Source organism: Sceloporus undulatus, chromosome 7 (assembly GCF_019175285.1).
Source record: "Sceloporus undulatus isolate JIND9_A2432 ecotype Alabama chromosome 7, SceUnd_v1.1, whole genome shotgun sequence".
Taxonomy (NCBI): Eukaryota; Metazoa; Chordata; class Lepidosauria; order Squamata; family Phrynosomatidae; genus Sceloporus; species Sceloporus undulatus.
This window is the reverse complement of record NC_056528.1, coordinates 24,638,050-24,652,171: the sequence shown is the minus strand read 5'-3', so window position 1 is coordinate 24,652,171 and position 14,122 is coordinate 24,638,050. Positions and strand designations below refer to the sequence as shown.

The following is a 14,122-nucleotide window of genomic DNA, read 5'->3' as shown; positions in this document are numbered from 1 at the left end:
CGTTTTAAAAAAAGTCACGACGTGGACTTCCACTCATTTTGTCTATTGTATTTGCATTTTAGCCACAGGTTTTTCCCAGGCCTCCTTGCAACGCTGGCATGTTATTCACTTTTTTGAAATGCCCTTCCTACATTTCACAGATGGAAAGCGGGATGCATTTGGCCAAACAGCACCAAAGTGTAGTCAAGATGGGAAAAGTTATGAATGAGGAAGAATAGACAAGCTAGGAGAGAAGGCTGCAGCAGTTTGCTTTTGCCTGACCTTCCTGGGAAGGGCCAGCCCTGACCCTCTCCTCTTCTACCCAGCCTGAATTAATTGTGTGCCAACTACTTTTGTACTTTGAACTCAGTTTGCAGCAATTGAAGGCAGCTGAAGTCAAAGCGGAAGGAGGAGAGAGGAAGCTGGGTATTTTCTAGCAGCTGAGTAAGTGGGACGGCAGAGGATTAATTGGGACTTTCTCTGCCAAATCAGGACAGTTGGTGGGTTTTATACCACCTTCTTCCAACATGGGTCAAAGATTATATGGACCCCAGAATGGCTCTTTTTTGTTTGGTGTGCTTCCTGTGTAGGAATACATTCCTTATCTCCATTATTTCTACTGGTGGCATCACGTTTCTGTTAAAGAAATCATGCCCAGGAACACATCAAATGGCATATACCTGTGTATGGGTTGAGACCAACCTACAAAAAGCCAGAGAGTCTTCAATGGAGGGGCCAAGCTCAGCAATGCCAAACCTTTCCTTTCTGCTGAGTGTCGTCGTGTGTAGACAGAGATGTCTACTGGCGTGAGGGGTGGGAAAAGAGTGAGGGGTGTTGCTGTTGTTGTTGTGTGTGTGTATGTGTGTAAAAGCAGTGGGGGAGAGCAGAGCGGGGGAATGAAGCCAGCTACAAAGAATACGAAATGCAGTAAATTGCCTTTTCCTATAATTTGATTAAATAGCAGGAGCCGGGGACCGGGGACTCGAGCGAAGCAGGAATAATAGCCGCACGCCATCTGCCAGTGCTTGGCGCCCGGCCAGTTCTTCAGGCAGCTGTGCAATGCTGGGGCGGGAAGGAGAGGAGGGGGGGAGGCAAAAAGGGGGGGGGGGGCGGGGAGGGGGGAGGGGGAAAAAGAAGAAGAGCTGCTTATGGGGTGGAAAAGGGAGAGGCACACGGATCACATCCATCCTGAAGGAGCAACAATGAATGCTCTGGCATTCTGGGTTGCAGACAGGCCTGCAGCCTCCACCTCTCCCCAGATGCAAAAGGCAAACTTAACATTCAATGCATTTCGGTGCCTGGATTGGAAAAAAAAGGAAGGGGGGGGGTTTCTTTCTTATTTCCTCTCCAGCTCTTTACAAGGCTTCATGGTGGGAAATACAATTCTATTATAATTTGTGTGTAAGGGGGGGGGGGGGATTATGGGTGTGTGTGGATCTGATGGACTTAACGCAGCTCTCCCCTCTTATTGATTCCTGGTTTTCCCTCGTCCGGAGAATGGTTTCAGCATTCCTGGCCCAGAAATGTCTGAACTTTGGATTCTAAACAGCTTGCTAAGAAAAGCTTAAGAGTATTTTATTTATTTATTTTATTTCAAGGATGTATATCCTTCCTTTTTCCCACAATGGGATACAAGGCGAGTACACAAATACGGGGCTTTTTCTTACTAATAAAACAACCTCTTTTCTTCCCAGCACCCTGGGATGATGGGTTCCCAGGTTTCTACTGGAAATTCCATGCTCCCCACTACTTGTGATTTGCACAATTCAAGTGCTGTTGTCATTATCATTTGTGTTTTTCATTGACAATTTGCTCTGTTCCTTCCTGCTGTGGCCACCCTACAGAGATCGGGAACACCATTTTTCTTTGCTGGAGTGAGGGCAAGGAAATGCCAGAGCATTAAAATAAAAACAGGACCAAAGAGAGAAAATGAAATAATGCAGCAGCATTGGCCTCAGCTGCATGCAAGTTTATGGGCAGGGATGAGTTTTTCTAGAAGTGTGGCTTTTGAAAGATATCAAGAAGGTAAAAATAAAATTTGTACATCTGAAAATGTAAAAATTTAAGGCCATGGTTCTTCACCTTTCAGAGAGGAGTTCATGGAGCCCTCTTGGAGAATCTAAGTAAAGTTAGGAAGCCTCACTTAAAAGCTTGCAGGAAAAAATACCTCTAAAACCTACCACCAGGTTCAAAGTAACAGGAAGGAAACTGAAAGAGGGGCAGCTTAGTTTATGGACCCAGGTTAAGAAGCCCAGATTTAAAACTGCTCGGCTGTGGCAACCTACTGGGTGACCTTGGGCTAGTTATATTCTCTCAGACTCAAGGAAAGCCATCACAAATCTCCTCTGAATAATAAATCTTGCCCAAAAAACGGTAGGAGAGGGTCTCCCTAAGTCAGATTCAGCTTTAATGGAAGCATTCCTGTAGGGTCCCGGCATCCGAAGAAAATGGTTAGGCAAAACAAGAACAAGACAAACACACATACATCATTTCCGTGTCCTCTCCCGCCTCTGCTCCTGAAAGCTATCTCCCCCACTGGGGTGAATTTGAATGATGCAGATAAGTGAAAAAAGAGAGATCTGGTCTTTGCAAAGCCATATAAAAAAAATTTAGGCAGGGGACCAATAGGTCAATATTATACCACCAAACCCTGCCCAGTCAATGCCCGGGGGGTGCAGCCCGACAGAGGTCCATAGCTCCAGCCCAAGACCCCTTTGGAAAGGGCTCCAGCATGCAAGCAAGCAAGCCAGGCAGCCTCCTCCTTCCTCCTCCGTCCAACCCCCAACAGGAAATGCTAAATCAAGAGGCAGCTCCCTTGGCTGCAGGCTGCCTTTCCCCCATTGCACCCGCCTTCTCTGCCTTTAAGCCTCCGTCAGCAAAATGGGGGGAAAAGGGACCAGACGAGAGCGCGCTCCCCGGCCTTCCATGGGCTCTGGAGTTGAGATCATTTCCTGTATGTTAAAAACTGCTCACCTAGAGAGCAGCATGGCCCCCTTCCTTCTCCTCCCAAAAGAAAATAAGCTACTGACGTGGAAGGATTCTCTGCAGCTAACTTCACTCCCCCTTTCTCTGTTCCGGACAAAAATGCCGCAAGCTCACTAAGAGGGAGAAATATGGAGATCAACCAAGTATGGACTTCTGGCTAGCAAAAGGGATGGTGAGAGGACGCTGCGGTGGGTCCACCAAAGAGGAGTGTAATGCCACCAAAACCACAAAGGAAACAGGAGGGGCCCCAAAGACAACACAGTCCAAAGTGCTGGTGCATGTTGTTGGCTGCCTTCAAGTCGTTCCTGACTTATGGCAACCCTATCATTGGGTTTTCTTGACAAGTTTCTTCAGAAGGGTTTTTGCCATGGCTATCCTCTGAGGCTGAGAGAGTGTGATTTTTGCCCACCATCACCCAGTGGGTTTTATGGCCAAGCTAGGATTCGAACCCTGGTCTCCCATTGTCCTAGTCCAACACTCAAACCATTACACCATGCTGGCCACCAGTGCATTCTCTCCAGCGTTTCACAGAGGAAAGGTGGCCAAAGCAACATCAGAGTGTAGGTCAAGATAGCATGAGATACACACACACACACACACGCGCACGCGCGCGCACACACACACGAGAGGGAAGAAGAATGCCAAAGCAAGGAGAGGCTGTAGGAGTTTGTTTTTGCCTGACTTTACAGGCCAAAAAAGCCAATGCAATTCTGGGCTGCATCAACAGGAGCACAGAGTCCAGATCAAGGGAAATCATAGTCCCATATGATTCTGTTTTGGTCAAACCACACCTGAAGTCCTGCTTATCTGCCCTGCAGCAGCACCATCCCATAACACACTTAGAGGCTGGTCTCTGTATCTCCCAGTATCCACCACTCCAGTCCTTGCTGAATTCTCTGACTCAAATGACTGAAAATGACTCAAAACAAACCACAAGGACAGGAAATCTTGCCAACTTTGAAGAAAGTAACTTACCGAAGAAGGGAGTCCAGGAGGCACCTTTCGGACTTTTTTCGGCTGTCCATCTGAAAAGGAAGGGGAGAAAGATTTCAAAAAATTAATGTTTATCCCACCAGTGATAAACAGTCAGAGTTAGGCACCTAAGACTTAGTCCTGGGTTCAAATCACACCTCACAGGGATGCAAGACTGCAGTCATACAAGACTTACAAGAGACTAAAATTGAACCAGATACATTTAGTATTTGAAAAAAAAATAATTTCAGCAGTATGATTTAGAGCAGTGAGAGAAGGGTGGTGGTCTTTGAAGACTTTCTGCTCTACAAAAATGAATGAGAAATCCTTGATGATTCATGACAAATAATCCAGAAATCCACCCATAAATACAGATTGGCTGTCCGCCTCAGACATAACACCAGTCAGTCTCAACTTCCCCATCTGTGAAATGTAAACATCAGGGATTTTTAACACAGGATCTGCTTCACGGTGTTTGTGAACCTCACAATAATATGCATCTCCATGTCCATCCAGCTCTCTGTCTGTATCTATATATCCACTTGTTTTCCTGTCTATCTATCTTTTCATCTACCTGCCTATCTCCCTACTTAACTGCCCATCTATCTTTTTCACCTGCACATCCATAATTTCATCCATCCATCCTTTTCATCATCTATCTGTCCATCTATCTAATTTTGTCTATCCATCATCCTCTGCTTCTGTCTGTCTGTCTGTCCATCCATCACTGTCTGTCTATCTATCCACCCATCTATCTTTTCATCTGTCCATCCATCCATCCATCCATCCATCCATGTCTGTCTGTCTATCTATCTATCTATCTATCTATCTATCTATCTATCTATCTATCTACTGTTTATCACTATCCATACTTCTATATTTGATGTGATGTGATTTGTTTTATATTTGATGTTTTTAATTTATTTTTCTTTTCTATATGGTAATTTTATCTATTCCTCTTTTAATTGTTATTATCTTAGAATGTACGCCTTGGGCAGGCTTTTATATAGTCTTTAATTTTACCGACTTTGTACAGCGCTGTGTATAATTACAGCGCTTTAGAAATAAAGTTTAATAATAATAATAATAATAATAATAATAATAATATATGTCCTTTTGTCTGTCTATCTCTATTTTTCTCTATGTACAGTATGCATCCATCCATTTCTTGGATTATCTACATATACATTATATCCATCTCTCCATCTATCTATACACCCATTATCTATATATCCATAGCCATCCATTCATCTATCTAGGAATATCTATATATTCAACTAGCCACAGATGTGTCTATATATCCATCTGTCTACATATCAATAGCTATGCATCTATATCTATCTATCCATCTACATATCTTCATCTCTGTATCTATAGCTAGACAAATAGATGGAACAGTGTGATATAGTGGTTTGGAAGCTGGCCAGATGACCAGGGTTTGAATCCTTGTTCAGTCTTGGAAGCTCACTGAGAATTAGGAACAACTTAGGGAGCTGGGTAAGTTTAGCCTGGAGAAGAGAAGGTTCAGGGACGTAGCCAAGGGGGGGGTTCTTGGGGTCCGGACCCCCCCTTCCATTAGAAAAATGAATGGTGTGTGCTGCTGCACCGCCGCACCCAAGCCCCATTATAATGGTGGCACTTAGTCTGGACCCCCCCCCCCTTCCTAAAATGTTAGCTACGTCCCTGAAAGGTTGAGAGATAATATGAGAGCCCTGTTTAAATATCTGAAGAGGATGGAGGATGAGGATGAAGCAAGCTTCTTTTCTGCTGCTCTAGAGACTAGGACACAGACCAATGGATTCAAGCTAGAGGAAAAGAGATTCCACCTAAATATTAGGAGGAACTTCCTGATAGTAAGGGCTATTTGACAGTGGAACACACTCCCTTGAATTTAGTGGAGTCTACTTTGGTGGAGGTTTTTAAAGAGAGATTGGATGGCCATATGTCACAAGGGGTGATTTGATTGTGAGTTCCTGCATGGCAGAAGGGGCTGGATTGGATAATCCTTGGGGTCTCTTCCAACTCCATGGTTCTATGAATATCTGAGGGGATGTCATGTAGAAGCTTCTGGCTGTCCTGTGATGAGAATGTGAACACTGTGGTGTTATTCACCTTTGTTATGATCACACTTTTGGTATTTTGTTGAGCAAAGCGCTGCAGCTATTTTTGGTTTTCGTAGTTTCAGTGTCTTTTCTCTGTCTTTCGTTCTTCATAATTGCTCGTTTTTATTACCGTGGGTGTCAACGTCTACTGTTATCACCCCGTAAAAATGTTAGAATACCCTATTCTTTCCATTCTTTCCATTCCTGCTTCTGGTACCAAATCTTCTGCTAAGGGGTCATCCCCCAGGAACCATCGACTTCACTCAATGACCTGTTGTATGTGTGGGTTGTTGTGCATTCAAGTCATTTCTAATTTATGAAAACCCCAAAGTAAACCTATCATGGAGTTTTCTTGACCAGATTTGTTCAGAGGAGGTGTTCTGGGTTCCCAGCTGTTTGTTGTTCGTTATTGTTGTGTGCCTTCAAGTCATTTCCAATTTATGGCGACCCTATAATGGGGTTTTCTTGCCAAGGTTTGTTCAAAGGAGCTTTGCCATTGCTTTCCCCTGAGGCTGAGACTTGACCTAGGTCACCCAGTGGGTTTCCATGGCTGAGCTGGAATTCGAACCCAGGTCTCCAGAGTCCTAGCCCAACACTCAGCCCACTATGCCATACTAGCTCACTATGATATTGATACACACACACACACACACACACACACACTTGTATAAATCAGATTTTCATATCCTACTTACAGTCTCTTTCTCCTTCTTTTGGGGAATTTGCAGGTCTGGGGGACTCAAGCCCAGATGCTGCTTGCAAAGACCCCGCAGGCGGAGAGAGAGAAAGAGAGAGAGAGAGAGAGAGAGAGAGAGAGAGAGATTGGTGGCAGAGGGGGTCTTTTATGGAAAGACCCTGCTGCCCCAAACAGGTGTATTTGATTATTTCAAAGGAAGAGAAATGGATGAAAGCATGGGGAGGAGGGAGTTTGTGGGTCAGGAAACCAGGCAGGAGAAAGAGCCTGTTTTGGCTGGCTGTGGAGAAGGACAAATGCAAACACACACACACTTGCTGTGTGCCTTCAAGTCATTTCTGACTTATGGTGACCCCATCATGGGGTTTTCTTGGCAGAATTTATTCACTGGAGTCATGCCACTGCTTTCCTCTGAGGCTGAGAGAGAGAGAGTGACTTGCCCAAGGTCACCCAGTGGGTTTCCATGACCCAGCAGGGATTCGAACCCTAGTCTCCCAGTTTCCTAGTCCTACACTCAGACCACTACACCACACTGGCTCTCACATGATTCAAAGACCATGGCAATTTCAAAACAAGATCTGGGGTGTTAAGAAATCCAACTCCTTATCCGTAAATTTCAACCCAAGGCTTTGCCAACACCAAGAAAGGGAATGTTCCTTTTGGCACAGGTGTGGGAATCGTGCGGCTCTCCAGATATGTCTGGACTGCAAGATCCAGCATCCCCTACTAGGGGCTGTTGGGAATTGCTCCCCGACAACATTTGGATGCTTTGCACAATTCCTATCTGGGCAGGAAGTCATGGAAAAGGAATGAGAAATCAAAGAAGTCCCTTTGCTCACACTATAATGAGGAGGAACATCAAAATTGTCTCTTCCCAAACACAGTAATGGAAATGAATTATTATTTTTATATAATGGTGGAGTCTTCTTCTTTGGAGGTTTTTAAGCAAAGGCTGGATGGCTATCTGTCAGGGGTGCTCTGATTGTGTCTTCTTTCATGGCAGAAGAGGATTGGACTGCATGACCCTTGGGGGTTCCTTCCAGCTCTAGGATCCTATGTATTCCTGCATGGCAAAAGAAGGGGGCTGGACTGGATGGCCCTTTGGTGTCCTTTCCAAATATAGGATTCTCTGTTTTCCTGCATGGTAGAAGGGAGGTGGTTTGGATGGCCCTTGGGGTCTCTTCTAACTCCAGAATTCCATTATTATTATTATTATTATTATTATTATTATTATTATTTATTGCCACTTTTTGTCACTTTCTAAACTCTGTTTTCTCCTCTTCCCAATCATCTCTTTGGTTATCTGCTTAACCAAAGCCCATCTTCCCGTTGTGCGGGAAACTGAGAATCTGAGAACGAGAGAAAGAAAGAAAGAAAGAAAGAAAGAAAGGGAAAGCCACATGGCCAAATTCTCTAACAGGTCTCCATTCCTGGGATTCCTTTCCGTCAATGAATGCCAGATGCCAGGATGTGGAGGGAGACTTTTCTCCTGGAGGCAGCAGAGAGGCAAACCACCACCACCTCCGCTCCATCCCATAATAAGCCAGCAGGTTGGAGTGGGCTTCAAAAGAGGGTCTTGGGGGAATGTGCCTCCACAGCAGCTGTCGCCCTCCCTTTGCCGCCCCTGCCTTCTTTCAAAGATGGCAACACACTGGTTCGGCAAGTAAGGAAATGGAAGGAGGGGAGAAGGAGAATAAAGGAAGCATCCGCATTGGGCCACGGACCGCTGGTTGGTAAAGATATAACTCTTACGTACGTTTCTTGCAATTGTATTCTCACTGCAAGCAAACCTTCAAAAACCACACGGGATTTTGAAGACTATTCGCAATTTGGGACTTATTCTGTACAAAGTTTCGTATGGGTGTTTTTGCACCTTCTGCACAGGAAACCGTATTTTTCTGCACAGAAAATAATATTCCTTTGTGGAAGTGTTATAGGCCCAGTTTCCATTACCCACAATTCTGAAATCTAAATTATTCCCAAATCTAAAATTGCCGGCTCTTTAATCTACTACAAGACTAATTTTATGATAGTATAAGTTTTGGGGTCTTTTTATAAAATGTCAAGAGAGCACAGATCATAAGGAAGCACTAAAAACTGTAAAAAACACACACAACCCTCCCAACTATATCCATTAGCTCACCCATTTTACAGATGTCGAACACCGAAGCCAAGAGTTCAACAATCAGCAAAGGACAAAGTCTGGTGTTGTTGTTTTATTTTCCTTTGCTCTTTCCCTTGAGAGATCTACTGCAAGCCACCTGGAGATCTACCAGGAGATTCCCAATCTCCGCACTGCCCTGCCCCGATCTCAGATCCACCACCGGCACAACACCCAAGATCGGCCGCTCCACCTGACGCCTGGAGCCAAGGCCCACGTACCTATGTTGCTCTCTGCACCTCTCCGGCGAGGGTTGTTCCCATACGGATAGTACTGAGAGCCTCCCTTCACCCCCGTCGGGGACAGCGTGCTGGGACTTGAAATCCCCATTTCGCTGGGCAGGAAGCCAGGCTGCTGGAGAGGAAAGAAGAAAAAAGAAATGGGAAAAATTGAAGTGGAAGAAAAACCAAACAGAATGGTGCAATCGCCAACCTCGAAGTCTTCCTAGGCTGTATCGCACTGTAGAAATAATCCAGTTTGCCACTGCTTTAACTGCCATGGCTTCATGCTATGGAATTCTGGGACTTTAGTGGCACCTGAGCTCTCTGACAGAAATGGCTAAATGTCATACAAAATTACAATTCCTAGAATCCCACAGCATTGAACCATGGCAGTTAAAGTGGTGCCAAAGTGGATTATTTCTGCAGTGCAGATACAGCCCAAATCTCAGTCCCAGCGCTACAACCGCTACACTGCACTGCCTCTCAGGGCAATTCCATCCCCCCAAGAAATTGACTTAACCTTAGGTTTGGCAAAGGTCTCTCTTTCCCCCGGTGAATTTTTGCTTGACCCTGTTCCCTTTTCCTACTGCATTGTTTCATCCTCACCAGGAAAACAAATTTTCAAACGAAAGACGAATTTGTATTATTAAAATGCAGAGTTTGCTGGCGAGTCTCCTGCTCCGATTTCTGTAAAACTTAAAATCCAATCCATCTCGGAGAGCTGTCCCTGCACAGCTGTTGCGGAAACACACCGGGAAAACATACGCTGTGAAAGTTACAGGGAAACTGGTCTCGATTTTTTAAATGAACTCCTTTCTTTCTCTCGACTTGGGCTTTTTTTTTGGGGGGGGGGGGGGTTGTTTTGTTATTCAAGAGTTGCAAAATTCACAAGTGCAGGCGTGCCTCTTTGGATTGCGCTGGCGGGATGGGAGAGGATGTCTCACACGTTTCCAAAATGGAGGGCCGCTTTATGCTGGGCAAGAGTTGATCAGCAGCTCTATGTAAGCCCGGCAGCCCCCAATTCGAATCATACTCAAGAAAGTTCCTCTCTCTCGAATGTTATCCCTCTGCCTGCAGAACATACTCTAATTTTACAAAGGCAGCATCCACACTGGAGAAATAACTTAGTTTGGGACCACTTTTCAGCCTCCTGGCTCAAGGCTATGGAATGCTGAGAGAGTATGTTGTGGGGCCCAGAGCAGAGCTCTGCCCTGCTCTGGGCCCACAACCAACTCCAACTCCCAGAATTCCATAGCCTTGAGCCAGGGCAGTTAAAGCGGTGCCAAACCGCTTCATTTGTCCAGTGTGGATGCAGCCAAAGAATTTGGAATTAGGTTCCTTTACTGGACAGCGACTAACCCTAGAATCCCTCTACTAGTACATCTGTCTGAGGATGCTGGGAGTTGTAATCCCTCCTCCCTCCAAAAGAAAGAGAATTTTTCACAGCTCTGGCCAATGGTCAGCCGACAAGGAGGCTTAGAAAGACAAGGGTTTCCTCATCCTTTAGGTATTCCCATTTATGCAAAGGAGACAACTAGGGGCCAAAACACACTGCAACAATAATCCAGTTTGACGCTGCTTTAACTGCCCTGGCTCAGTGCTAGGGAATCCTGGGAACTTTTGTTTGTAGTGGCACCAGAGCTCCATGCTAGAAAAGGCGAAATGTTTCACAAAAGTCCCTAGAATTCCCTAGCACTGAGCCAGGGCAGTTAAAATGTGTCAAACTGGATTATTTATGCAGTGTGTTTTGGCCCTAGAATAAGAGAGAAATATAATCTTTGAAGCTGGCTCTCACAAACTTCAAGGACTGGGACCTTTTAATTTTACTTTTTCTAAAAATACTAAAATCATTTAAAAAGATAAAGTTAAACATGCAGCAGCAACTCGCCCAATAAAAATGACTCCCAGTGATTAATCAATCAATTAATTAAAGTTAAATTAAATTAAATGCCTCTTTGAGTAGAAAGGCCTTTGTCTGTCTGTGGAAGAAGAGGGGGGACAAAAATGGAGAATCAGGAAAGGTGCAGGGGCCAGAAACACCATCTCAATGGCCACAGGGCTGGCTTTTGCCCACCCTAAGCCCAGTTGGTAGCCCAGGTCTTACAAAGGGAAACGCTTTTAATCTCATTCTGCCAACGCTCATCACCTACAATATTCAAGACATTTGAAAACAACAACACCAAAGCTATACACATGAAGGGAGATGAAGCCGCTTGGCTTACCTGATTAAGAGCCGGCATGCCCGCTTCCCTTCCAAATGAGTAGGCGCCTCTTTCCGTGCCTTTCCCTAAAGACAAGAGAGGAAACAAGTTTGCCAAGCATCCAGACTTGGGGGAATCAGCTGGCTAGCTGGCATCTGTCACAGAGAGAGGAAACACTTGCTTTTTACAACTCCCATCATCCCCTCTACCCCACAGGACATCGTACATAAGCAGTCAGGTTCCAGCATACATGTGATGGCACAGTTCATGTGATCACATTCATTTTCCAGTGTTTGCATGATTGCAGGATTCAAGTGACTGAGTTCACATTTTAGTGTTCACACGTTTGTGGGATTTAAACTACTGTGTTCATGTTCCAACATTCACATGTTTGTGGGATTCAAGTGATTGTGTTCATGTTTTAGTGTTCATGTAATTGCGTTCACGTTCCAACATTCAGGTGATTGTAGGATTCAAGTGATTGTATTCACATTTTAGTGTTCATGTGTTTACAGGATCCCCACCGGGCCATGTGTGCTCCTTGATTTGCTATCAACATTATAGACCCCTCAACTCAGAAGAGGCCTGTGAGGATTACAAGATCCCCCAGGTCTCTATAATGTTCAGAACAAATCAAGGAGTGGACACAGCCCAGAGGGAACCTCGCAATTACCTGTCAAGGAAAAAGGACACAGAAGATGCCAAATATGCTGGAATGTGAATGGATATCTCTAAACCATGGCATTGCATGAAAACAGACTTAGCTGCATTCTGTGTCCACTGGATATGATCCACAGAGGCACCTGCAACTAACTGCTTTTCCAAGAGTGAAAGTAATTTCCTTCCTGAACCCCCTCAACTAACAATGGCCTGTTACCGACTGCCAAAATAAAGCTGCTTCGGGTCTCTTTGGAGGTATGCTGTTTAAATGATGCATGCAGCCTAAGAATCCAGAAGCTGCACCAAAAGCTGCATTCCAGTGCTTAGGAATGGAGTGTGGCTTTGGTGCGACCTCTGGACTCTTAGGACCCATGCATCATTTAAATAGCATACCTCCAAAGAGACCCGAAGCAGCTTTATTTTGGCAGTCTGTAACAGGCCAATATGATAATGTTCCTGACTGTGTCTTCTAGGTCTCAGCACTGTAACGGTAACTACAATTTGGTATTTTATTTTGTTTATATCCCGCTGTGGCAGATGACAATGACAATGAACACCATCACTACCAAAACCTATTCATTTCAAGAGGAACTCCCTGAGCTCTGAGCAAACCACCTGGGGTTTTGTCGCCACAGGAGCGCATGAAAAGCCATGCGTTTCCATTCCACGACAGACGAACTTTCTGCCTCCCACATTCCCCTGGTTCACTCTAGCAGCTTAGCGTTAAGTAAACACGAGGTCAAAGGGTCGCAGGGCCAAATCTTTTAACTGACCTAATTTTTTCAAAAGCGGTTTAGGGACTAAATTTGCCACGGGGCGCCCCCTTTCCATCCGCTGACACTAAAATAGCCTGGACTGGCTTCCTCACAGAGTCTGACCAAGCTTCATTTGTGGGGTGCTGGGGAGAAAGGAACCAGCATTTATGCAAACAACTTGAGAAGCCCTCTTCCAATGTCCAAGTCACACCTGATGTTGCAAACATATTTTGTTTTATTGCAGTCAACAGACCATTTCAACAACATGCTAAATACATTTTTAAAACAGCACCAACAAGACACATTGAGCGGGACCTTTGTATCCGCTGGGGTTTGATTCCTGTGAATACGGAGAGACAACTGTTATGTAGCTGTGCTGTTATCGGTTTTAAAACTGTTTTGATTTTGTTTTTATCAGAATTATTTAAATGTTACTTTTAAAAATAAATCTTTTGTATATATAGTTCATTTAGCTGCACCTTTTTAAAAAAAAAACTGGGCATAAGCCACCTTGGGTTCTGTAAAGGCCGAATGGTGAGATATATATCACTGAGTTGGGGCATAGTTCATCACTGATCCATTATGGAGCATCCATGCACTGATGGCAGTTATCACTTGGTTGAAAATCCACCGCGACGTAAGACACTGAGGTGATGCCAAGACACATGGAAATGAAAAATTGGTAGAGGTTTTTCATCTTTCTGGATTTGCTGGAGTATGTCATCCATAAAGAACAGGTGTGCTCTATCCAGGTGGTTTGCTGAGCCCACAGGGAGTTCCTACACACGGATGCTTTCAAATCAGTGCATGGATGCGCACATCTATGGAGAATGAAAGGACTCACAACTGGATCCATCCTTTCTTCCTCCACCACTCCAAACTATCCCTGAGTGCTGCTCTGCCCTCTTGACTAACACTTTCCAAGAAATTAATAGTATAACAATAAAAATTACACATTTGACAACTCCAGAAGGGTGTGAAGAAATGTTGACTGCAACTGCAGGAAGGATGAAATAGAAGAAAATGCTGTGCATCTGTCTGTGTGACAGAAGACTTGAATGGTGGGAGATATATATATATATATATGAGAGTTGGGGCATAGGTCATCATTGATCCATTGTGGAGTGTCCATGCACTGACAGCAGCTATCACTTGGCTGAAAATTCATCCCAACGTAAGAGACTGAGGTGATGCCAAGATACATGGATATGAAAAATTGGCAGAGGTTTTGCATCTTTGCACGCATATCTCAGAGCTGCTCAAAATGGTGGTCCATCAAAACAGTTCACTACTTGAAATGCAGTGGCTCCATCCTACAGAATCCTGGGATTTGTAGTCTGGTATGAAAGCTTGTGCTACAACTTCTTTTGCACAGTCACATCTCAAATGTGC

The 14,122-nt window shown here is 44.6% G+C and overlaps 1 protein-coding gene across 17 annotated transcripts in view; it reads right to left on the bottom strand.

Annotated features, from left to right (window-relative positions):
* TCF3 (transcription factor 3) overlaps positions 1-14,122 on the bottom strand; it is an 81,034-nt gene that overhangs the window by 22,476 nt on the left and 44,436 nt on the right. For 10 of the 17 annotated variants that reach the window (XM_042479917.1, XM_042479921.1, XM_042479913.1 and 7 more), the window contains exons 6-8: positions 11,337-11,401; positions 9,115-9,247; positions 3,940-3,989 (exon numbers count right to left, since the gene is read on the bottom strand). In XM_042479917.1, the coding sequence (XP_042335851.1) occupies positions 3,940-3,989; positions 9,115-9,247; positions 11,337-11,401 (248 nt within the window). The remainder of the gene's footprint in view (positions 1-3,939; positions 3,990-9,114; positions 9,248-11,336; positions 11,402-14,122) is intronic. The other 7 variants (XM_042479916.1, XM_042479915.1, XM_042479909.1 and 4 more) reach the window with 1 other exon arrangement.